At 38.1% G+C, this 26592-nt stretch overlaps 1 protein-coding gene across 3 annotated transcripts in view; it reads left to right on the top strand.

Moving 5' to 3' along the window:
• Positions 1-9766: 9766 nt before the first annotated feature.
• LOC103705689 (protein arginine methyltransferase NDUFAF7 homolog, mitochondrial) overlaps positions 9767-26592 on the top strand; it is a 30266-nt gene continuing 13440 nt past the window's right edge. For all 3 annotated transcript variants that reach the window (XR_001879362.3, XM_008789502.3, XM_017842419.3), the window contains exons 1-9: positions 9767-9881; positions 9964-10040; positions 10143-10254; positions 11328-11410; positions 17153-17218; positions 19642-19742; positions 22395-22513; positions 24484-24524; positions 24807-24895. Coding sequence is in view for 2 of the 3 variants with exons in the window: in XM_008789502.3 (XP_008787724.2) it covers positions 9824-9881; positions 9964-10040; positions 10143-10254; positions 11328-11410; positions 17153-17218; positions 19642-19742; positions 22395-22513; positions 24484-24524; positions 24807-24895 (746 nt within the window). In the remaining variant the exon portion in view is untranslated. The remainder of the gene's footprint in view (positions 9882-9963; positions 10041-10142; positions 10255-11327; positions 11411-17152; positions 17219-19641; positions 19743-22394; positions 22514-24483; positions 24525-24806; positions 24896-26592) is intronic.

The raw sequence follows: 26592 nt of genomic DNA, 5'->3' as shown, positions 1-26592 counted from the left end.
AGCCTCCACGAGCTATGTGTGGGAAGCCCCTACGGGCTATAATGTGGGCTAGAAAGCCCCCACATGCTATAACATGGGCCAAAAAGCCCCCACAGGCTATAACATTGGCCGGAGAGCCCTCACAGGCTATAATGTGGGCTAGAGAGTCCCCACGAGATATAACGTAATACGGTATTAGTATTGGACTGAGTCATGATCTTGGTTTGTCTAAAGCTAGATGTTAATTAATGAGAAACTTGAAAATCATGTTAATGAGCAACTGATGACATGACATAAGAAACTATTATTGAAAAATTGTTTATATTTGAATTATATATATATATATATATATATATATATATATATATATATATATATATATATATATATATATATATATATATATATATATATATATATATGCTTCTTTGAAAACATGATAATAAAAGCTTATATGTATGTTATTTACGAGCTTTTTGACTATCGCTACGATATTCATTTATTTGGTATTGTTAATTAATTATTTTCTTATTGCTTATGATGTAGCGGATTGGAATTCTTACGGGGCTGGAAATACTTATATGATGCGGGATGAATGCGAGGGATTTAAACATAAGGATTATCAGTAAGTTATGTTGATTAACTAGCCTAATAGCAGCAGGAAATTCAGTCGCATATGGGATAAGAAAACATTAACATGAGCATAGTAATTTCAAGACTAGTTACCCGCATGTACTAATTCATTTAGGACTTAGAAGAATGGACCGTTGTGGTTGAGAAACCACTTGATTAGGACACTTCCTTCAATAAATCAGACCTAGAGTTGAGGTTTACCAAACATTGAACTTCTGGATTTTTTTTGGAGGAGGATCCTTGATCTCACTCTTGAAGGTTGATGATTGGATGACCAAGCTTCATCTTCCGTTGCAACAGGGCCCTTTCGCTATTGGTTTGGAAGGATAATTGACCCAATGACATGGAGTACTTTAAGGACCTGCAAAGAAACAGGGATTAGAACTTTGGCGTGAGAGGGGAATGAAAATCACAAAAGAAAAAGGAGGCGAGAGGAGGTAGGGCAATGGTGGATGTGGTTGTAGCTTTAGGGCCTCACGCCCAACTTGGAACAAGGGCCTCACGCCCAACCTTCTCTCAAGGTGACGAAGCAAGATTGCTAAGGAAGAAAGAAGCACTTTTTATTCATTCATCAATTGAAATTACAAGATATCATGAGGAGGTATTTGTAGACTTTCCTCATGATTTGAAATTTAAACACATAATGAATGGCGCTCCACATTTGAAGGCTTGGTTGCTAGAGAAAAGGAAAGAAAGTTGGCCGACTTTAAGGGGGAGGATTTGAAAAGTTGTTGGCTCCCATTTGAAATTTTCTTACATTTAAATTGTGGCCGACCTCTTGGACTTTGAATTTGGGTGACGTGTCAACTTGTATGAGGTGACATGGTGATTGGTTCTTCTGATGAGGTGGCATGACGTTGCATTGGTTTCTTTGATGAGATGATGTGGTCGGCTCCTTATGCTTGACTTCATCCTGGTTGGCGTGCTTCCATTGGTTGGAGTGGTGGTGAGGTGGCCAGCTGATGTTGATGTGGATGCCGAGGTGGTGCTCCAAGGGTGTGCAAAGGTGGTGGTAGAAACATGCAACATGTCCTGACTTGGCTTGCTTTCTGACTTATTGAGGCTTGCTTTCTGACTTATTGAATTTATTTACAGGACTCGATCAAAGCCACAGTGACCTTGAGTTAATTGATTGGAGTCTTTTCTGGATTCTGGTGCCCGCACCAATTCTCCCGGGGTGGGAAGAATTCGACTCTGTCGAATAGGGGTTGGTTTGGCTGTGGTACTTTTCTAGGAGATCTGGGTTGAGTCTCTGTAGGTCCTCTCGAGTAATCCATGAATCATCAGATTTTGGTCGACCCTCCCAGTGAACCAAATAGCGTTGGTACCCTTTGTTCCGGGTGGTGATAGCTTGATCATCCAAAACATGTTCAACCCTATCTCTCGATTCTGGAAATGTGGCTGGAGGGCACTCAGGTGTGGGTTCACTCTCAATGGGAGCATGATCAAAAGGCTCACTAGGTATCAATGTTGGTCCCTTATACTCTATAAGGTCTGAGATGTTGAAGGTCGAGCTAATACCAAAATCAAGGGGTAAGTCAACCACATAAGCGTTAGGTTCAATTTTCTTTAATATCCTAAATGGACCTGCACTGCGGGCATGCAATTTTTTCATAGTTCCCGGGGGAAACCTTTCAGGTTTTAGTCTAATCATTACATAGTCTCCTTCAATGAATTCCTTAGCCCGTTTGTGACGATTAGCTGCTTGCGTATAAGCTTTGTTACTCATGTCAATTTTCTTACTGATTTCATTATGTAAATCCCTGACATGTTGTGCATATGATTCTGCTGTCTCTGAGACTCGTGCATGTGAGGGTAATGGAATAAGATCTACAGGTTTCCTAGGTTTATATCCATGGACAATCTCAAAGGGACTCTTTCCTGTGGATCTATTGACTGAGCTGTTATAAGCGAATTCAGCGCGTGATAATAGGAGATCCCAGTTTCCTAGGTTGTCACCGACAAGGCATCTCAATAAGTTCCCTAGACTCCGATTAACGACTTCGGTCTGACCATCAGTTTGAGGGTGGTAGGCAGTGGAGAATTTGAGTTTGGTTCCTAGCATATGCCAAAGGGTCTTCCAGAAATAGCTAGTAAACTTAACGTCTCTATCTGATACGATGGTCTTGGGTAAACCATGTAGCCTAACCACTTCATTTAGAAAAAGTTTAGCTATTTTTGAGGCATCATAAGTCTGGAAACAAGGTATGAAATGTGCCATTTTGGAGAATCGGTCTACCACGACATATACTGAATCATGTTTTCTCAGGATTTTGGGTAATCCTAACACAAAGTCCATGCTAATATCTTGCCAAGGGCATTCGGGGACTGGTAGGGGAGTGTATAGACCGGTGTTTTGTCGTTGTTGCTTTGCTGTGGTGCAGGTTCGACATCGGGCTACTATTTGGGCAACGTTTTTCTTTAGACCTGGCCAAAAGAACTGGTCTTCAACTTCTAAGATGGTTTTGTTCCTACCAAAATGACCAGCTAGGCCTCCTGCGTGGATTTCCCAAACTAGAAAGTCTCGGGTGGAGGTACGGAGAATGCACAACTTATTTCCTTTGAAGAGGAATCCGTCGTGAATGGTAAAATCGGGAAATTGGCTCGAGGGTCCTTGACGGATTGATTGGTAGGTTTCCTTAAAGTCGGGGCAATGTTCATACTCCTCCTTGAGCCTTTCAAAACCTATGACTTCGGTACTAACAGAAGTGAGGAGCATAGATCGTCTACTAAGGGCGTCGGCAACACGATTTTCTTTTCCAGCCTTATGTTTCAGGACGAAGGTATAGGCCTGTATGTACTCTACCCATTTCGCATGTCTAGGGTTCAACTTTTTCTGAGAGTTGAGGAAACGTAGGGCTTCATGATCGGAGTATAGGACAAACTCTAGTGGCAGAAGGTAGTGTCTCCAGTACCTTAGGGCTTGGACCACTGCATACAACTCTCTATCGTAGGTAGAATACCTTAGCTTGGCGTCGTTTAATTTCTCACTAAAGAATGCTACTGGGTGGTTTTCCTGACTTAGAACGCCTCCAATCCCGACTCCTGATGCATCACAGGCAACCTCGAAAACTTTGGAAAAGTCGGGTAATCTCAATATAGGTGCTTGTGTCATCTTGTCCTTAATCTCTCTAAAGGCCTTTTCAGCTGCCTTGGTCCACTCAAAATTTCCTCTCTTAAGGCAATCAGTCATGGGGGCGACAATTGTGCTGAATCCTCTAATGAATCTCCTGTAGAATGTGGCTAGACCATGAAAGCTACGAACGTCATGAATGTTTTTGGGTACTGGCCACTCGATTATGGATTTGACTTTTTCGGGATCGGCAGATACTCCTTCAGTGGTCACGACAAATCCTAAAAAGATAGTCCTATGTGTCATGAATTCACATTTCTTTCGATTAGCATAGAGGCTATCTTGTCTAAGTGATTGACAAACTTGTCTAAGGTGATTTAAGTGGTCATCTTTTGTTTTGCTATATATGAGAATGTCATCGAAATAGACCACTACAAACTTTCCAATGAATGTCCTTAAAACTTGGGTCATGATCCTCATAAAGGTACTAGGTGCGTTGGATAAACCGAAAGGCATCACTACCCATTCAAATAAGCCGTCCTTAGTCTTAAAGGCGGTTTTCCATTCATCCCCCGGCCTAATTCTTACTTGATGATAGCCACTCTTAAGATCGATTTTGGAGAATACCGTGGCTCCGGCCATCATATCTAACATGTCGTCTAGACGGGGAATAGGGAAACGGTATTTGACGGTAATCTTATTGATGGCACGACTATCTACACACATTCTCCAAGTGCCATCTTTCTTAGGGGTCAGAAGGGCAGGTACTGCACAAGGACTTAAACTCTCCCTAATGAACCCTTTCCTAAGTAACTCGCCAACTTGCTTTTGCAATTCTTGGTGCTCTGAAGGATTCATCCTATAATGGGGTAGATTGGGCAAGGTGGCTCCTGGAACTAGGTCTATGGCATGCTGAATGTCCCTTAAAGGTGGTAGGTTGTCAGGAAGATCTTTAGGAAATACATCTTTGAACTCCTCTAAGATTTCAACCACTTCTTGAGGGTGTGCTACTGGGGTTTGGTCCAGGGTCTCCTTAACAGCCAACATCCAAATGGGTGAACCTTCATTAATCTCTTGCTCTAATTCCTTAGCATTGATTAGGTTCAATCCAGGTTTCTTTTCCTTCAGACTACTACTAGCTCCCCTCTTAATGTTGTCCTTAGGTGGGGTAGGGTGAACTACAATTTTCTTTCCATTATGATTGAAGGAACATGAATTTGATCGTCCAAACAGGGTAGCATCATGATCGTATAGCCATGGTCTGCCTAGGATAATGCTACTTACTCCCATAGGAAGGACATCACACCATACCTTCTCCTGATAGGATTGGAATTGTATCTGGACTTGGCATCTAAGTTTAATGGGTATTGAGGTCGAATTTATCCAAGATACCTTATAGGGATTGGGATGGGGTACGGTAGGCAACCCTAAACTCTTGATGGTGTTGGTTGATATGGCATTGACACAGCTTCCACTATCTAAGATGATTTTGCAGGCTTTTTCTCCTATTTTGATAAAGGTTTGTAGGATGTTGGTCCTACGCCAATCTTCTTGTTCTTTAGCCTGGGTCAATATACATCTCACAACTCCTAGAAATTCAGACGTCTCAATGATTTCTTCCTCTTCTTCATATTCATCTACCAAATTGGTTTCTGCTTCGTAGACTTCTTCTCCATAATTCTCTAGGGTCTCAGGATCTTCTTCTTCTACTTCTCCTATGTGTAACGCTCTAGTGGGGCATTGGCTTGCATAATGTCCTATTTTATGACACCTAAAACAAGGGACATTGTTTTCCTTTCTACCTTCAGGGGCTTTTCCTTTGTCGTCCCTACGAGCCTGTGGAGTGATAGGATTGGGTCTGTGTGATGGGTTTGAACTTGGGTTTGGCCTGCTTCCAGGGTTGCTAATCCTATTGGGTTCAGGTCGTCGAAAAATGGGTCCCCTCTGGAATCGTTCGCAGTCTCTGGCAATTTGGTAGGCTTGGTCTAAATCATGAATTTTCCTTAAGAACAGTTCCCTTTGAATGTCCTCCTTAAGACCAGCTCTAAACCTAGATAGGGTTACGGCTTCTGACTCGACTATGTTGCACCTCATAGCGAACTCATCAAATTTGGCAATGTATTCAGATACAGTTTTCCCTCCTTGATTTAATCTTTGCCATTGATCTAGTAACCTCTGTTCGTAGGATAATGGGACGTATTTCTCTCTTAGCTTAATTTTCATCTGTCTCCATGTATTGATAGGTAGTTCTTCTCTTTGCCTAGTGATCCTCTCAATATTTCTCCAGTATAACCTTGCATGTCGTGTCAACCTAAGCTTGGCAAATTTGAATTTTCTTTCTTCCGACATTTCATACCACTCAAAATATTGATCCATGTCATTTTCCCAATCAATGTATACCTTAGGGTCTAGACTTCCTTCGAAGGAGGGTGCATCAAGTCTGATACTCCTAAGGGCTCGTTCATCCTGGTCTACATGATCCTGTTGTGGTCGTCGCTGATTATGTTCAGGAGTGAAAAGGTGGCGATGGGGTTGGGGTGTCAATTCAGGTTCCACGCGGGTCTGTTGATTTTCCTCTAGGGTTCCTAGCCTCTCCTCAACTTGATCAAACCTATTGTTCAATTGTTTGAACTGCTCAGTCATAGTCCTTAGGATGGTCTCAAGATTGGGGTCCATGGCTTCAATGGGTTGTGTATGTGATGGGTTGTAGGGTGATCCTGATCTAGTTGTCATACAAGGCTCAAGACAAAACAAAATGACTAGCCTATGCTAGGGTTTGCTAAATCTAAATCAAAGACTTATCTAATCAAAATTGGTTCACCACTTGCCCAGGCCAGTTGGACCAAGAGTTCGTGTAACCGCCATTAACCATACTTAGCTGACACCAACCGCTTAACGGGGCTGGGCAGATAAGATGGTAGCCACGACCCTGATCGGAACTTTTCTAGACAGCAAGGAATTAGCCAAATTCAATTAGCCTAAAGACTCGTTGTGGTTTCTAAGTTAAGTTGGCTAGTTGAGTTTTAAATTAGGCTTAGGTTCTAGATTTATGAGGGTGGTTGTTTTGGGCTAAGGAAAGGTGATGAAATCCTTCCCTTATGTTGCAATTAGAGTGCCCTTAATATGATTTATGATGGATGCAACTATTTTAAATGTCCACACAAGTTGAGATTTAAAATTTCAAATTTCAAATTTCGAATTTAAACTTTTGAATTTTGAATTTCAGATTTGAATTTTAGTTTTCAGCTTTTGAATTTCAAATTTCAAATTTCAAGTTTAAATTTCAAATTTAAATTTTGAATCTCAAATTTTTTTGGTTTCAATTTAAGTTCCCATTTTTAATTTCGAATTTTGAATTTCAAATTTGGAGTTCAGATCTAATATTTCAAAATTTCAAGTTTTGAAATTCGAATGCAAAAGTCATATTGGAAATTTCAGATTTGGAAATTTTAGATTTGGAAATTTCAGATTTGGAGCCCAAACCTAGAATTTCAAATTTAACTTTGAAATTGTTAACTTCAAATCCTAAATTTGTGGAGATCAGATCTCAACTTTAATAACTAAAATTCGGAATTAAAATTTGAAATATTCAGATTTAATTCATAAACTTAATAAGGCATGCAAACTAGGATTTTGGCATCAATGGATTTTAGGAAAGTGCAGAAATTTCAGCAAGTGCAGAATTTCAGCATAATCAATGTGCGTGTCCTAATTAACCTGGCTCTGATACCAAAAATGATGCGGGATGAATGCGAGGGATTTAAACATAAGGATTATCAGTAAGTTATGTTGATTAACTAGCCTAATAGCAGCAGGAAATTCAGTCACATATGGGATAAGAAAACATTAACATGAGCATAGTAATTTCAAGACTAGTTACCCGCATGTACTAATTCATTTAGGACTTAGAAGAATGGACCGTTGTGGTTGAGAAACCACTTGATTAGGACACTTTCTTCAATAAATCAGACCTAGAGTTGAGGTTTACCAAACATTGAACTTCTGGATTTTTTTTGGAGGAGGATCCTTGATCTCACTCTTGAAGGTTGATGATTGGATGACCAAGCTTCATCTTCCGTTGCAACAGGGCCCTTTCGCTATTGGTTTGGAAGGATAATTGACCCAATGACATGGAGTACTTTAAGGACCTGCAAAGAAACAGGGATTAGAACTTTGGCGTGAGAGGGGAATGGAAATCACAAAAGAAAAAGGAGGCGAGAGGAGGTAGGGCAATGGTGGATGTGGTTGTAGCTTAGGGCCTCACGCCCAACTTGGAACAAGGGCCTCACGCCCAACCTTCTCTCAAGGTGACGAAGCAAGATTGCTAAGGAAGAAAGAAGCACTTTTTATTCATTCATCAATTGAAATTACAAGATATCATGAGGAGGTATTTATAGACTTTCCTCATGATTTGAAATTTAAACACATAATGAATGGCGCTCCACATTTGAAGGCTTGGTTGCTAGAGAAAAGGAAAGAAAGTTGGCCGACTTTAAGGGGGAGGATTTGAAAAGTTGTTGGCTCCCATTTGAAATTTTCTTGCATTTAAATTGTGGCCGACCTCTTGGACTTTGAATTTGGGTGACGTGTCAACTTGTATGAGGTGGCATGGTGATTGGTTCTTCTGATGAGGTGGCATGACGTTGCATTGGTTTCTTTGATGAGATGATGTGGTCGGCTCCTTATGCTTGACTTCATCCTGGTTGGCGTGCTTCCATTGGTTGGAGTGGTGGTGAGGTGGCCAGCTGATGTTGATGTGGATGCCGAGGTGGTGCTCCAAGGGTGTGCAAAGGTGGTGGTAGAAACATGCAACATGTCCTGACTTGGCTTGCTTTCTGACTTATTGAGGCTTGCTTTCTGACTTATTGAATTTATTTACAGGACTCGATCAAAGCCACAGTGACCTTGAGTTAATTGATTGGAGTCTTTTCTGGATTCTGGTGCCCGCACCATTATACCTTCTTAATTTTTTTTTAGAGTCACAGGAGGTATAGTTTTGAATAGGAGGGAAGTAGAGTTCATATAGTTAGTCATTAGTTAGTTAGTTATTTCTCTTATTTTACTGATACCAATGGACATTGAAAAATTTGTAATTGAACTAGTTGATGATTTAATGTTTGTGGAATATTTAATTATAATTGTTGGTGTTGTGTAAATTTCATTCATCTCAGGCTTAGCATATTCTCTAGGACTTTGCCTTTGTGCGGCCGTGTTACGTGTCCCGACTCGGGTGTTGGTTCGGGGCATGACAATATGTATATAATTTCTTATATTAAACAAAGTCAGAAAATTATATACTGTGTACTAGTATTGATGAACGTAGTATTCTGAAAACTATATATCGATCTACCTAGAGGTATGTATGACTTGCTAGATAACTAATTTGTTTGGTGTATATCTCCTGGCTATGTAGTGTGTACTAGTAAAAAGCATGTTCTGAAAATTATATATCGATTTGCCTCGATGTGTGTATTGGATTACCGCTGGTGTGTATCAAAAAAGCTTCCAGTATATATTACGAAATCAACGAGTATATATTAGAATATCGACGAGTATGCATCACTTGGCCATATAGTGGATACTAATGAACATGATGCTTTGAGAACTCTGTATCAATTCATTTGAAGTTATGTATTGGGCTGCTAGATTACTAATTTGCTAAGCATGTATCATGTAACCGTGTACTGTATAGTGATGAATAGCATGTTTGGTGTATTGGGCAACTCCATTAGTAAGAGAAATTTCCAACTTTTGGATTTCTTCTTTTAAGATTGGCACGAAGAAAACTATGGTACAATAAAAAGCCCACCCCATATTTTCTTTCTCGGTGCTAATCCCATTTGATTTTTGTCTCATGGCATAGAGTAGAGAGCTGCTGCAATCTCATCTTCGGTTGCCTTGGCTACCAGACCACCCCATATTTTCTTCTCTCGTTCAACAGCCGTGGGTAATCGATCAATTTCGTTGGGAGCGTTGTAAGCAGATAGGGTTTGGATCGGGTTGGGCTCCAGCCAAACCGGATGCAGTCACATGCATTGCACGCGGCGATTGCGACTATTTAGGAAGCCCGGCGTCACGGTCCAGCCGAGTCCCCTACCATTTCCCAGGCCCGAGTCGGCGCTGGCGACCTTCAGCTCCATGATGGTGTGCCGCTCCAGGGGAGCCCCATCGTCTCTCGCGTTCCGAGCAGCCAAACGTTCGCCTTCTCATCCTCTCTCTCTCTCTCTCTCTCATTTCTTCTTGAGTCCGTTCTCCTTTAATTCTTTTCCCCTGCTTAGTTCTTTGTAGGGCGCAGTTCCAGAGGATACGTCTGGCTTTCTTCTCGACGGACATCGTTGGTGAGAAGCCCATTCTGGTTAGATCTCCTTTTGAGCTCTTTATTCAAAGCCATAACATTCAATTTTTTTCCTCTTTATTTCTTTCTCCTCCCATTCATCATTCGTGATTCGATGTTCAGGTCCGCGACTTCATCCGCTCCGCATTGTATGATCCGAACCACGGATATTTCTCCAAGCGATCCGGGCCGGTTGGAGTGCTCGATAGAAGCATTCGGTTCAATCAGCTCGAAGGTACATCCCTCGAACTATCTTTGCCACTTCTCTCTCCCTTCTTTTCCCATATATAGGGCAGGAAGGAATACTTCTCCTTAATTACGTTTCGCAATTAGCTTCCTAGGATCCTGGAATCAGAAAGCGGTATAGTTTCTCACAAGTCTATTTCTTGGGTAGCTTGGGGACGAAGGGTTTAGGGTTACGGCAAGTTTTCATAAATTCCATGGGAAAATTCATCATAGTGAGACAGTCTTCATTCAAATTACACGAGATAATCAGTTGAGAACCACATAGAATCCAGGTTCTTGAAGCTATGAGCAGGTGATGGAGAATCAAAATCATCCAAGAGTAGGCCTGGGCATACCAGGATAGGGGCAGGCTCCAGTTTTTGCGGAGCTTCTTTAAGGGCGTGTGGAAGGGAAAAAGGTTCCATAGTGGTACCTTCACATCCAACTTGATGTGCAACCAGTGCTAAATTGAGGTGACTTACTTTGGTGCTAGAATTCTGGCCATACATCAGATATGTGCCCGCTCGACTGGTCCCATATTGGTGGTTTATGCTTCATTTTTTTTATCCTTTAGGGCTTCGTGAAAGATTTTAATGGCTGCTGGCATTGAATCTATCCAAATCCTAGAATGCCATGTAAGTCTATGTACGGATATATAAATACAAGATTGTAGAATCTTTGCTAAAAAACTCTGCTCTTTGGAAAATTCTGGTCCAAGTTCAAGAAACTTTAGTGGTGCAAATATATCAGGGGCTTGTTCAAAAGCTCAGTCAGTTTCTGCATCTTAGCTTAAGCCACGTGCTGCCATTGGTTATTTTCTTTATTTTGCCTTAGCTTTGATTTACATAACCTGCATTCCCATGCCTATTATATTTGAGATTTTTCTATTTTACCTTTTGATTCAATTTCTGGAACCAAGGTCCATCTTAGATATATAATGACCTTAGTGTTTAAATCAAAACTGCAATTGGTTTGTGCTTATAATCTCCTATTCTGTCAAATGTCTTCCATCAAATCAAACGTTAATTATGCTTTTGACACTCTGTTTCGAGTTTCTCTTATGGGCATGTTTTTATCTTCTAGGCAGGAGTGCCTATATACGGCATTTGAATAACCTTTACAAGCAGCATGATATTGCTTGGTTTACTCCAGTGGAACTTTTTAAGGTAAGGTCTCCTTGGGTATGTGTTGGCTCTTCAAATGTGTACGTAGGAGATTTTGATAGTTTCAAATCAATTTATTGTGCAGTTTTCATTCCAGAGTCAGTTATACATTTCAATGCTGAATATGTCTGATAGTTAATCTGATGAGGCTGATTTTATTATAATAAGAAAAGGAATTCATTAGGTTACGAGAGGCAGCTAATGGCAATATCCACTTCATTATTTGATAGTATGTCCTGTTCATGAAGATGCCTAGAAGCAGTGAATGGTGACTGATAGGCACCTTCGAGAACTACATAAACCCATTTTTGGGTTTAGAGTTGAAGTCTGAATCAAGGCCTTATGTGCTGCATATAAACATCAAAAGCAATTAGCTTTCTCAAACCCATAAGTAGTTGTTTGTGCATTGTTTGGATTTCAGGATGCTAGATATCATATCATAATTCTTTTGATTTTACTCCATCACTCTTTACTTTTCCTCTTTTTCTTCCCATATGTTCCTTTCACCCCTCCAATGTGCTAGATGGTTTGGATCAAAGAACTCTCCACCTTGTCTCCCTCATTTGCTCTAAATATAGGGGTTAAAGTATTTGCATAGTGTGCTGTGCATGCTAGATGGTAACCGATATGCATTCCATGTTGAATGATGTTGACACTTAACATGCATTTGTTCAGAAAAATAAACTGGTTTGCCAAAATAATTACAATTAGAATGCTAATACGTGCTACTTTGTTCAATATTTTTAATTATAGTCAATTAAATGTCTCTATACTGGTTAATGATGTAAGCATACATGTTTTGACATGTGTGTTGCATTTTTAACCAATCTACTGCAAAACGTAATGCATAAAATTGCGTCAATAACTAGTTTTTTTATTCAAATTTCATGACAAAAAATGTCACATAATTATATTCTTACACTAACTTGTCACATAAATATCTACAAGTTCTGTCAGTATTGTGAGGAGCCTATATTAGTAATGGTATAGCATAAGGCTTGTATACCGTGGCTCATCTTGAATTTTAACCTTTGGTAATATGTAGAGTCAGAAGTTCACCTTGGTACCATGTCTTTCCATGTATGCATTGGGCCTTCAAAATAGAAATAACTATGTACTATCCTAAACAGAAACAAGACTATGCAGGTGGTTAGCTACAAAATGGAAGAGGAATATAAAAGTATAATACCATTTTTTGCAAGGTTTCAAGCTTTGGTAAAACTGATCAATTTTGGGATAGAATGAACCAAAACTGATCCCTAGTTTCACTGGAAACTGACCGAAACTAGTTTTCTTTTAAATTTTGCGTTGTTTGTTATCATATTTATAGTCATTTTTTATTTATATAATCATGTAGTCTATATAATACCAAACTTTAGTGGTTTTTCTTTCCTTTTCTGGAGTTCAAAGAGAGGAAGCGTAATAAAGTTAATCCTTGATGGAAGCCTCTGAAATGACTCTTACTATAGCACTCTAAAAGATTATTGCAAACAACTAATATAATGCATTTCACAGAAAAATATTTCTTATACAAAACAAATGTAACAGTCTAAAGCTTTATGCATTTGATTAAACAGCCTCCTAACCTCAAATATATGAGAAAGAAATGCCTTACTTCGATATTTTGGTGACTGCTGCTAAAAAATTAAAAAAAAGAATGTGCCTGGCACCAAAAAAGGTTCATAATTGGGAAATATTATGGATATTTAAATAATTAAAGCTTGAGTAAATAATATATATCTTTAAAGTACAAAGTATCAGTATACTTGGCAATTTCACTTATATATAGTGTTAAATTCATCTTAAGATTATTGACAATTACACAGATAAAGAAACTATATAACATAAAAAACCTTAAAATGCCATATAATAACTTTTCTTGGATTATTTTATTTTCTTATTTTTATTTTTAAAATATTCTTTATTTTTTTGATTACTACTTTGAAACTTGGATTGAAACTTTTAAAATCATAAAAATTGCCAAAACTAAAACTTCATAATAGCTAAAATGGAAACTAATGTTTCAAATTTTGATGTATAGGGAATACGAAGTGATGGACTTGTACCAATAATGTGCATGTGCATATTTTCAGCGTTATGCTTCTTTGCTTATAGTTATCACCAATGTATGCATTATATGATATGTTATGCTAAATTAATACCTCAATCTTTGCACTCATCTAGACAATGTTCATGGTTGGAGTTGCATTCTATCCACTTGATTGGATATCTTCTAGTGTTTCCAGCTTCCCTCATCCCCACCTTTTTTTCTTGCTATTCTTTCAACCATTCCACCATTCTTTTAATCATTCTTTGTTTCATTTCTATTCTCTCAAGTTTTCTTCAATGTGTGCCATCCTACTGTTGTTGTTGTTTAGCCATTTCATCGTCTATGATCATACATAGCAATGCCCTAAAATACTACTACCAGCAGGTTTACTTGTTTTTCATATTATTTTTAGCTTGTCAGAATTGACTGTATATGCACATTATTGTGGAATTCCGGAGTTCTAGATTGGTTTACTCTGATATCTTACAATTTTATATGATGTTCCTTGATTGTGTTGATTTTTTTCCAGCTTTGTTCTTGGTGGTGGATAGGCTATGCTTGCTTGGATTAAAGATGAAATTCTAGCATACACAAGTTGTTCTTTATACAAATTCAAATCCATAGATAAATATTTGATTATTAAGCTGAATTTGGGTGGCTGCAAGATACTTGATTTTGTAGCTTTTATGCATTACTCAAGATCAGAAGACTGGAATAATGTTAGGCTACATAGAAGCGCAATATAGTATATACGACTTATGGAAATCAATAGTACATGAGCATCAAACATGCAACCAACCATGCGCTTAAATTTCATGACTCCAAAAGAGTGAGAAATTTCTAATACCTCTATTAGGCTCCACATAAATTGAGATAATTGCTATAGTTCGTAAATCTTTTGTTGAATTTTTCCAATACTTATATTTTAGCTTAAAGTTATCGATATAATTCATTATGTACCGTCATTGCTAAGAGTAAAGATATGACTACAACCATCTGTTGTTCCAAGACCTCGTTCTGTTCCTTTTTGTTCCCCATCAATGATCCATCTTATTGTCCATGACAACAAGAACTCAAAAGTTATAACCAGTCATTATTACCTTTTTCTCCATCCACCTTCTTTTGCAAGGCTATGATCAATGGTGGTTCATGAAATGGAGGACCGTCGTTGCCAAGTGCCCATCATGTAAGGGAGGGAAAGTTGGTGATGGGGGAAGAGGAGGGGAAGGGGAGGAAGGAGATCGGGAAGGTGGAATCAATAGCCAAGCACATAGGTTAAGAATTTGGAGGAGAGTAAAATGGTGCCAAGTGGGTGATGGAGAGAGAGGAGATGGAGTGATAGGATGATAGTGAGGAAGGGCGGTGCTACACAGGGCATTGCAGAAGAGGCAACAGATAGATGGCATGCAAGGGCTTAGTGGGGGGAAGATAATTGAGGATCTTATGGAGGGCATTGGAATGGGGGTAGGATCGAGCTTATTAGAGGAGTGCTTGGCTCAACCAACTATGATGTTCAACTCGTGGGCATGTGATTCCTAGGCATGTTAAAAAAGTCTTTGCATCTTTTCTTCTAGTGAAATAGAATGGAAGCTAGAAAAGTGTTAGGAAGTTAGGTGAAGTGAACTAAGGCCTGAATCTTGGAATTTCAATTTTTGTCTATTTATTCTTGTTTATGGATTGTAGGGTTTATTTGATGGGCGAAGAACGAAAGTTGATGGTATACTGAGATCTTACCCCGATGATAATAAATTTGCACTATGTTGCAAAAAAGAAAATACATTATGTAACCCATATTTGTGGCACAATTTGTCATTTGCTTTCAGAAATTTCAAGCAAGATGGTAAGGATGTGCGCCTTTGGTGGAAATTGAAAATGGACATACTTGTTCTTGGAAAACATACATCACCTCTCTTATCCGCACATCCAAATTTTAGAATTTTTATTGTGTTGGACGCTTAGACACTTGGGGACACTTCATGACACTCCTTGGCATGGTTTGCGGAACCATCTCGAACCATCCGATTTAGGGCGTACCACCGAGCCGTACCGGCAGCAGACCGGGATGGTTCCGGCAACCAAAATAAAAAACAGGCAATGGAAGGGGAGAAAGGGAAGGAAAGAGAGGAAGAAAGAGAGAGAGAGAGAGAGCAAGGGAGGCAGGGAGAGTGAGAGCGAGGGAGGGGTGCTGGAGGGCCCGAGCAGTAACTCTGCTCTCGTCCGTCAGGGTCCATTTTTTTATTTGAAAATTTTAAGTCCGTTGGGGTCCATTTTTTTTATTTTAGAAATTTTAAGTGAAGTCGGCAAGAAGCCCTTGCTCCGGCCCTTCGGTGCCCATTCTCTCTCCCTCCCTTCTTCCCTCTCCCCCCTCTTTCTCTTCCTCTCTCCTATTCTCCCCTCCCTCTCTGCCGTGTCGGTACGAGCCTGGCATGGAACGGCACAAAGGCATACCAAAGCGTGTCGCCAGCCGACCGATACAGGCTCCGATACCAACACGGCGAATCTTGCTTCTTGACACTTCATACTATTAAATCATAATGTCATCATCATCATATATCTACTTTTGGCAATTCTACATGAAAGTTATTAAGTCTAACACATTAGTTAGCAAACTTTTTATCAATTTTGTGAACTAAAAGAGCAAAAAGTCCAACTTGTTAGCTAATGTTGACATAATTAATGCATATTTACACAAACATATATAATATATAGATGTGCCCCCATGTCTGATACTTTTGGGCACTTGGAAACTTTGGCACCAATGCTGCATGTCCGAGTAACATTGGTCTATGTGCTAATGAGTTCACACTTTATGCTGCCAACCATGGTTTTATATAGTGGTGGCTTTAACGGCCAAGGTGACCTTGATGCATTGATACATATTAGGAAATCAAGCACATACTGCTTATTGATTAGTTAATAATGGGGTACATATTTACCATTTGGCAACAAAGATGGTTGGTGGATCGAAGTAGTAAAGGGGAAAGAATGTAAGTTTTAGATTTACTTGGATCAGATGGAGGTAAGCAATCAGGTTGCAAAGGCTATCTCTACCCGGTAAATGTGCTAGGTTGGATCACATTCATTGACTTGAATCTTTATTTGAATGACCTTAGAATGATCTTGATGTAAACCTTATCATTCGATTCCAATCTTCACCATTTTCACAAGGGTCTTAATAACGACAAAATTCCCAAATAATGGACATCCTTTAGAACCATAATTTACTCTTGTAATAAAAGTAGCAACATTTATAACTAAAACCACTCTCTTTTAGATGGACATCAAATCCCGTGTTAGTTGTTACCAAATAATCAAGATTAATTTAAGGTCCACCTAGTATGTAGCAGTTGTAGAAATAAAATGACTGCATAATGACCATTATTTAAATGATAGGCAATTTGATTGTTGTTACGAGGGCCTTCAAAATGATTATGGTTGTTATCATTTTAAATCATTAAGGAGAGACTGTCAGCTTCTAAATTTTTGGAGATGGAAGTGCATTTCTTTTTCCTTTTGTTGGGGGCTTGAAGCCCAAAGTAATTTGATTTGTGATTCGAATGTTTTATGTAAAGTGAGTCTTATTTGATCTGAGCGCGTGTCATTATATTTTACTCGGCAATGTTTTGGAAATTGTGTCTTAGTCAATCTAACTGCATTAATAGTTAATTTTGGTTTCTGTTTTTCTATCCCTGCAGCCATGGTATGCATATGGTATTGCAGAAGCAATAATGCATACAGCTAACCTTTCAATTCCATTAAAGGTATGATTTCTATTTGTCCCACCGGCACCACTATTACAACCGCGATGTGCATGTCTTTTCAACCTCCATTTATAATGGATATTGCTCATGGCCACACTTATCTGTTTCCATATACCTGCACTCATTTATAATACCTTTTTAACCGCCATTTATAGATGCCTATATTCAATTTGCATTACACTGAGTTTTGTTGGTTTGATCAATAAAATATAAGAATAGATGCATAAACTCTTAAAGCAGACATAAATAGTACATGCTTTTTATGATTGCCGTTATCAAAATGTAGCGAGCGGTTTGGAACTAATCCATTTCAGACACCAATATCTACCTTGATCAATGTTATACTAGCCGTACACCACCCATGTGTCGCTTTTATAGATCATGGTTAGACATGTTAAAAAGATGATGGAAATTATGTTGTAAATTAGGAGGAGGTGAAAGATAATGTAAATAATATTTCTTTTTTAAACTCTTTTAAACCCATGCATGAAGCTCCAACCACTTTGGGGTTTTAAGAGGGTTAGATGTACGCAGTCATATCCCATGTGCAGAGAGGCTGTTTCTATGTTTTAAAACTGTGACACTCAGGTTTCAATGGAGCAACCTTACCATTGTGTCATAGCCCACCCTTTCTTTTTCAACTCTTTTACATGAATGTGAAATGTATCAAGTGAATTGGAAGGATCATATTTGACAGTCTTCTAGCTAGATTTTGTAAGCTTGTGGAACATCAGAAGTGATTTCACCAATTTTATCTCAAAATTTTTTGAGTCCCACAAATTACATAAACAAATTAAATGCTCACTTATTGTGCTTTATATTGTAAGATTCCATGAGCAGATTGCAATTTGTGTTGCTAGAGTTGATTAGTCAAAAGCATTTAGCATATATCTAGGCATATAGGTCTAACTTACAATTCAAGTAATTACAACTTATGGACACTATGTTGCTCCTAAGGCCTTAGAAATCCTTAGTCATCTCACTTAATCTGCTCTCTATTTAATCTTTGTTTCCCAACCACTATACCCTCTATGATGGCATCTTTTCCTTCCCATCTATAGCCACCATTCCTTATGGCATTACGCTTTTGATTGCTAAACCCAACCGCTACTTGGTTACTTCTACTGCTCCCACTTCTTTGCTGCCATTATCGTTGTCAATATCATTGTTAACAACATGGAAATCAACTGCCTAAAAGTCTTCAATGGTAGCCAATTTGTGATCCTTGGCATCTGAGGCTTTCTTGCTGTCTTTCCCCTCTATATAACAACTAAGACCCTATTTCATTTTTTGTTTCCCAGTAACATTACCTTGATATAGGTCAATATTGCCAGAGAAAACCCCACCTTCTCTTTAATGTGAAGAGAGATTGGGTGAGATTCAGGGGTGGAGGATTGGAGCTTCTTTGGCTAGATCTAGGCTAAAAAGTCTACAGATCCTTTTACAAAGAAGATTGGTGAAGTGCCAGCATGGAACATTGATAGAGAGATTCTGTTAGAAAAGGGCTGCTTCATGTGTGGGAAAGGGAAGAAAGGTGAGGGTGGCGGAAGAAGAATGATCAGGAAGGTTCAGTTATTGGGTTGACCCATGCTTGGATCCTTGACCTATGACTTGGCCAGCCGAACAAGCTGGTGTCTAGGTGAGTTTCATAACATGGAATGAGGTTGATGGATGGTGGGATGGAAGAAAAGATGAGAGAGAGACTTGAGAGATGAACTAATTCAAGTACCATTTCAATTTTGACTCATTATATTCGACAATCAAGATGTTGACACTTAGTTGAGGTATTAATATATGTCTTTGGTATGAGGTGTATAAGGTAGTCACAGCTATAAAGTTCATGCAGGCCTATATATAAATTAAACTCAATAAAGGGTGAAAACCTAGTACTGAATCAAAATCTTAAAAAATTCCAGGCTTAGGTGCTTATTCTTATCCCTTAAGCCATATCTTTCTTTAGAGACACAGACACTTGAAAATTTGTTATGCTCTTCCATCAAGATTTTGAGTGTATGCTGTACTAATTTTGGCTTAGGAATAAAATTTCTGGTACTGGACCTACCTTTGTGCACAAGAAACGAATCTAAATAAATTTTAATAATTATTTGAGAAGAATTGGTTATGCCTTTCTTTTGGTAACAATGTTCTACTTCTTGGGTATTCGTATATTTAATATTTCAGGTAATTTTGACTTGCTAGTCTTGTATATTTGGTATAAGGTTTGTGAGCGAGGGTAATGATATCCAATTATCCTTTTCAGTTATTTGATGCTTTTGAAGTTTAATCTCTCTAAGATTTTGTTTCTCCTAGTCTGAATTTTTGTTGTGTTTAATATTATCAATAATACTTCATGACTAATCAATCCCTTTCTTTTTGTGGGGATATTGACTAATTCAAGTGAAATTTGCTTTATATTGATCCAGATATTTGAAATTGGGGGTGGCTCTGGAACATGTGCAAAGTGTATATTGGATTACATGATGTTGAATGCACCAGCAAAGGTTTACAATAATATGACATATACGTATGACCATACTCTTTGTTGAGTTTGCTTTGATGTTCTTTAATTATAGTTGTATCTCACTAACATGATATTGGGGCATCATCGTAATTTACTTCAAATGAAAACAATTAAAAAAAAACTAAAGAGGATCTAGAAAATTGTTGGAGAGGATTGATGTATACATGCACCTATCTATATATATGGATATACACACATACCCACACATATAGATGTCTACAAAACATATATTTGTACGCATTCTTCATTATAATTTCATGTGGTATTGTCATGCATGATATTTATATATCATGCTTTTGTCATTTAGGGATTGTTGTGATAGGTGTTATATGTTGTTACTTGGCATCTGCAGGCATGGAAAGACACATTAGTTCAAATCATAACATGCTAACCTACAATTCTAAACTTTTAATATAATCTATAGAAATCTAGGATTATAAATCATCCTAGATATTTGTGCTGCTTCTTGTTTAACATGTTCATTACATAGTTTTGAGATATATGTTGGTATAAACTAATAGTAAGCTAGTAACTATGTTTAGCATCAAATTATTGGCATCGCACACATAATGATGTACTATGGGAAGCTTATATACAAATTAAACCATGATGCAAGAAGCTTATATTATTATGGATTGGATGCATTACTAACCATTGGTTTGATATTGCATGGTGAATTGTTGTCGTTACCTTTCCAAACTCTAGATTGGGCCTTAAAACTCTCCAAGAAAAGGGGAAAATTAAATTGGCAGGAAATAGTTCCAGGCTGTCTTGAATAGTAATCAGCATGTAGTAGGCGGTTGGACATGGGTTTAGTTTTGGAAAGTGGGTAGAAGGCCATATAGCGATGAATCTGTCAGATGGTGCGTTTTATTTGTTTTGACATGCATCAATATAAAGTTATGTCTTGTTGATAGAGATATAGATGAACCATACAATAGTGTGACTTTGCCAATATATTCCTAGCACAATAGGCATTGTAATTTTTTTGGTACATATAGAGACTTTGATTCTTGCCTTTTTTTCTAGCTTCACTGTATTAGATCAGGGAGTTCATCTTCTTAGAGTCATTGAGAGTCTTATGAGAATTATACAGTGACAAACTAAGTAATATGTAGTTGATCTTCACTATTGCACTAATAGTTATGTAACTATTTATTCTTGAAGTTTGTTGCTAATAGGTTGTCTCAATGGTAAGGTTAGCAATACCAATGCGTACCACCCCATAATGGAATTGCTTTATTGTACTAATAACAAATCGATACTTAGTACGGAGGATGTATCGAGTGTTGATATGTTGAACTTATCCCCATCGACACTGTACCAACATTGTATTGGTACGTGTACAAAAATCGGTATTGGTGAATTACATGATTTCAAATTTTATTTGAAATTGAAAGTTGGATTGCATTTCATTTTTGCTTTTGGTTTATTATTGTGTCCTAACTCCTAAATAATGCAAATCCTTATATTTGTCATTTTCCTAGGACTTTTTCAAACAAGCAGATGCTCCTTGTTTTCATATGCTCAAAATTTTACTAATAAGATCGTTTTTCATTGCCTATTCACTAACATTTTAGTTTCACTGTGTGCCCCCAACATTTGCCGAACTAACCCGAACCAGGCAGTTTGGCCTGTACGAAACTGAATTGACACGAAATCGGTTTAGTTTATAAACCCCCTCGATCCTTCCTTCGGTCGCTTAGACTGCTCTCTCCTTTCGATGTCAACTGATGCCGTCACTCTTGTATCATATTGAAGACAAAGTTGTTGTCCTCGATCAATGTCAAAGATGATGTCATTACCCTTGATCTATGCCATGGGTGCCCTTGCCAACATCTTGGGCCCCGATCAATGTTTAGGGTTAGGTTTGGGGCTTCCATCACCACCGCCACCGCCGAGGTAACCCCTCTTTTTCTCTCTTCTCCACTCCCTCCCTCTCTCTTCCTCCCTCTTCTTCTCCCTCTCCCTATCTCTGTAAGCCCTCCCCCCCTCTCTCTCCCTTGCCCCTCCCTCCCTCTCCTTCTCCATCTCCCCCTCTTGGGGAGCCCCTCTCGCTCTTCCTTTCCTTCTTCCTCTCCCTCCCCTTAGTTTGCTATGCCTCAGATCAGTACAGTGTCGAGCCGGTTTTCAGCCAGTATGACCCTTGACACCAGTCTGTCGAACCTTGTATGTCCCCCTCTTGTTTATTGTCCTAAGAATTTCTTCCATCTTTTTTTTGAACCTTCTCAGCTTTAGGCTCTGCTCCATAGTTGACCATTATGACGGGAAAAGGTTCAGATGTTGATGATATTGGATAAAAATAAGTTGTCACAATGTACAAATGAGGCAATATGGAATAAGAATAAAACTCAAGTGGGGTTGACACTATTCATTTACTTCCTGATGCTATTAATAACTGATATATATTAATTTCTTAACTAAAACACTCCACTATATTGGTAATATAATATTTTTACTGTCTACTTTAGTCATGCCTATATGTTGCTGAATGCTAGGAACCATCTAATTTTGTTACAAATATTTTCCTCTGTAAGCGTATTTTGATTTTGGTTATCAAATAGCAGAAAAAGCTATGTGATTAATTATTTTTCCCTTTCCTTTGCTCGAAATTCAAGTATTTATGCTAAAGTACGTTTCTCCTTCTTTTTATAGCTCTATAGAAATTAGTCCATCTCTTGCCGAAAGGCAGTTAGAAACTGTTGGAGAAGTTCAAAGTCATTTGTCAAGGTATAAAGTACAATGCCGTGATGCAACGGATAGAAGTGGATGGGGTAAGCTGGAGTGTTTGTGCATTATTGTTATTGTTCAGTTAGCTTGACTGGTCCTATTTTATGCACATATATTGTTTCTTGTCATACATCTGTTTACTTATATAATGCCTTTTTACTTCATAAAATTAGAATAAGTTTCCCACTAGTTTGATGTCCATGTCCATGGTTTCTTTCCAAATCATATACTCTATTTGTGATTGGATAATAGATCATATGTTGATATTATCACTCTTTAGAGTCATTTTCTTTAGTTGCAGTATCCATATTATCATGATCAACTTGTGTTTTCATTAATTTTTCTTTTCTGCCAGTAACAATTTTAAGTCTCGGTATTAGTCCCATATCGGTACCTTACTGGTATGGTGCAATATGCTGTGATGCAAACAACAAACAGATGGTGCCAAGGTTTAAAGTATTGGTACTGGTACTTGTGCTGTTACCTTGCTGCTATGGTATGGTATCATACCAATACATGGTATAGTAAGTACCGGCACATGGTACCTCTTGGTTTTGGGATAGTAAAAATAAAAAAAAAGAAGAGAGGCAAAAGCCAGCTGCTAGTATGATACCAATATGGGAGGGTATCGATATTGGTATCTTAGCTTTATGATCGGGCACGGCTAGTACAAATTGATGTGCACCAATATATAAATCCCTGAATCTATATTCTTGGAGTCAACACAACAAAGTACCATGTGTTGGTTCAGGAGGTGATCAAGCCTTGTAGCGGTATTGGTATCTTGTTGGGCCTGTATGATATTGCCCCGTGCTTCCTGAGATGGTACGGTAAAAACCAAGGTCCACCGTACCGGTGGCGGCCCGGACCAATACGTACCGATCCTGTACCGGTTCCGTACCGGTTCCGTACCGGTTCCATACCATGGTAAAAACACTTCCTAGCAGTTGAATGAAACAACAAATAATATTAGAACAAAGAAGAAAGAGAATTATTTGGAAATTGGCAAGGTAGTGGTGATAGTCCTACATATAATGTGCAATAGAGCACTAAAACATCAATTGTTTGATTGATATTTTGTTCTTTGAATGTAATGCCGTGGTATCTTTTTATGTTGCAGTTAATTTAAATTAGGAAAAAATGTCCTAGATTTTTTTCTTTTCTTTTGTCCTGCAACCTGCAAGAATTGTGATGCCTATGATTCTATGAACATCAAGAAAACAAATGCTGCACTTAGGCTATCTAGGCAATAAAAGAAAATTACACTATTTCAGGGAGAATTTTGGTTGATGAAGTGCAACATCAATGCAGGGAAGAAGGAATAAAGAAGAAGGAACTGAAATATCGGTTATAGCAAGGTCTGGGAGGGAGTCTAAATCATTCAGCGATTCATTTGTTAGAGAGGCATCTGGTTATTGCTATTATACTTTCTATGTATTTTTTCCCCACTGAATTTCCAAATATTAGACTAGAACTGGCTAAACAGCCACACTGCTTAAAATGAAACTGTACAAGCCCAATTCGGACGGAAACTGAGTTTTTAAACCTTCATTTAGTTTACTCCTTAAAAAAAAACCTTAATTTGGGATCTAGCAGATTTTTGTTGGAATAGCATCTTAAAGTGAATATGTAACATTAGTTTTGAAAGCAAAACTTTCTTTTATTTGTCTTTTGTTAGCATGGTGTTTGTGCTGTGTCATGTTCTGCTAAGACTAGCACGGTGCAGCATGAATACATGTGCAATTGTATCTACATCTACTCTAAACATATTTCTAGGAAATTGTCTTTACTATGTAGCATTTTGCTGATGAATCGATATGCTTTATGTTTTTAAGTTACATGATTATTGCTGGCATATCATATGCAGAAATTTGCAATAGTGCTTTTTGATGTGTTTGGAATATTGATACCTGAAAATGTTTCCTTTTTTGGGTAGAGATAGCTCGAAACGTTTCAGTTAATATTTATCATTAAATTAGGACCTAAAAATTGTTGTCTTTTCTATGCTATACAGGGCACATAGACCCCCAACCATGCTGGGTTATAATGCTTGAGGTACTTGTTCTAATATTGCTATAATTATAATAGAAGGTGAAAAGGTACTACTGCTTTTGTTTAGTGTTACTCTCATAAGGCATTGATGGGATATTATCTCAAACAATTTGCCTATGGATAAGGGTACCAGTATGGTATTGGCATTGAGACCTTGAGTCTTGTTATACATTACCATGGTAACAATGGAAGTGGTCTGTGGGGAATAACAAGCTTAAAATCAATTTTTTGATTCAAATATGTAGTGTTCACCTTTCTATTTTTTGCCTATCTGTTCAATTTTAGGTACTTGATAATCTTCCACATGATCTTGTCTATTCTCCAAATCAAGTTTCACCATGGATGGAGGTTTGGCTTGAGAAAGTACAAGACAGGTTTGTTACTTTCTGAAGTTTCATCCACAGTTAGTTTATTTTTATTGCATGGTATAATGGGATTATTTCTTCTTGTTCTATGATGGAGATGGGTACCACCTACAACTACTATTTCTTTTCTTCTTAAGGTCTGTTGTATTAGGACAAACGTACTACAGTTACTAGAAGACAGATTTAATTTTCTTGGTATTATTATATGCAAAATAATTTGGGTATTGCTTTGTGTGTGGCTAAATATTATAAAACAAAATATATGGTTCACTGCATAGACTTAAGATTAGTGAAAAAGAATCAAAATAAGTATGGAACCTTACAGAATCCTTTCTTCTCTTTTTCTCTAACTTTTTCTTATTTTCCTTATTTGATTTTCTTGATTCTTCTCTTTTATACTTTTGTCGTAACATATGTTGGTGAAACTGGAGAAATGTAGTCTTCTTCTTTTGAGGTATAATGTACCTTTTCTCTTTCTAAATGAGCAGACTGGCCAGATCTGATAGAAAATCTATGTTCCTTTTTATATAGAACTTGATGCGTGCAATAAACATGGGACATAGGGAAAGAGCATCTAAGAGACATCTGTGGTTACATCCTGCATTTCTCTTGGTTGTGCAACTGTCAATTGGAGTATCATTTTGCACTATTTAAAGTGTAATTTGTTGTGTTTTTGTTTCAATTACCTAATTTCTAGGGACAAGTGTACATTAGATGCTTTCAATTGCAAGTTCCAAAGCTTTTAAATGAATTGTTTAATTTAGACTCTTCACCCTCTCTCTTAAATATAACCTTGTGTTGAGTTTCTGATAGTAGACTTGACTATTGAAAGTTTTGGTGTTTAATAGAGCTTAGGGTATGTGCAGAAATTGTCCGTATTGTATTATTACCATATTGTTCTTCTCTCTCCTGCTCGCTTCTCCTGCTCCCTTCTCTGTTTTCTATCCTTTAGACCCAGCAAAATATTTGATAATTGAGTATCAAAGTGCCTTCATCAATTTGGTGTCAAAGTATGCTTGATTGTTTAGGCTAAGCAATTTCAAATCTGCAAGCATCATCATGATACAAGCCTAGGCTATAGATCAAGTCATGGTATGTGATATTGGACCTAACCACCCAGTTCAAATGGTATCCTACCGTACTGACCATGAATTGAGATGATTCGTGGTCTCAGTACGAAATGGAGCCCGAATCACTTATTGGTTCCGATCCTTGTTGGGCTGAATCGCTCAAAATCGAGCAGTTTCAGGCAGTTTAGCTCAGTAAGGGTTTGGTTGGGGTCCTTACAACCCCTCCATCTCAATAATTGGGCTTTTTTTGTTTAACAGTATTGTACCGTGCGTTCACCCACAAGTGTGCAATCTGGTACCAACATTGTGATCCTTGGATCAAATTATTGGTTCCATCAAGGAGAGAATATTTAGGTGAGTAAGTAGTCAAATTGTTTGCTCTGTTGGATAGCAAGGTCTTTTGATGATTTCATAATAGAAGTTTAAGTCAACTATCATGGAGATCTAAACCTGTAGTTAGAAGTCTTAAAAAATAGTCTTCCTTCGAGTTGCCATGGTCTTTTAATTTCATGGACGAAGGTGAAATGTCCTCTTCTAGGCTCTTACCTTTATGGTCTTTTAATTTCATGGACGAAGGTGAAATGTCCTCTTCTAGGCTCTTACCTTTATGTGAAACCTTTAAGAGGAAGTGAGGAA

The sequence above is a fragment of the Phoenix dactylifera genome, chromosome 9 (assembly GCF_009389715.1).
Source record: "Phoenix dactylifera cultivar Barhee BC4 chromosome 9, palm_55x_up_171113_PBpolish2nd_filt_p, whole genome shotgun sequence".
Classification (NCBI taxonomy): Eukaryota; Viridiplantae; Streptophyta; class Magnoliopsida; order Arecales; family Arecaceae; genus Phoenix; species Phoenix dactylifera.
The sequence above is the reverse complement of the archived record's forward strand: the minus strand, read 5'-3'. Positions and strand labels throughout refer to the sequence as shown.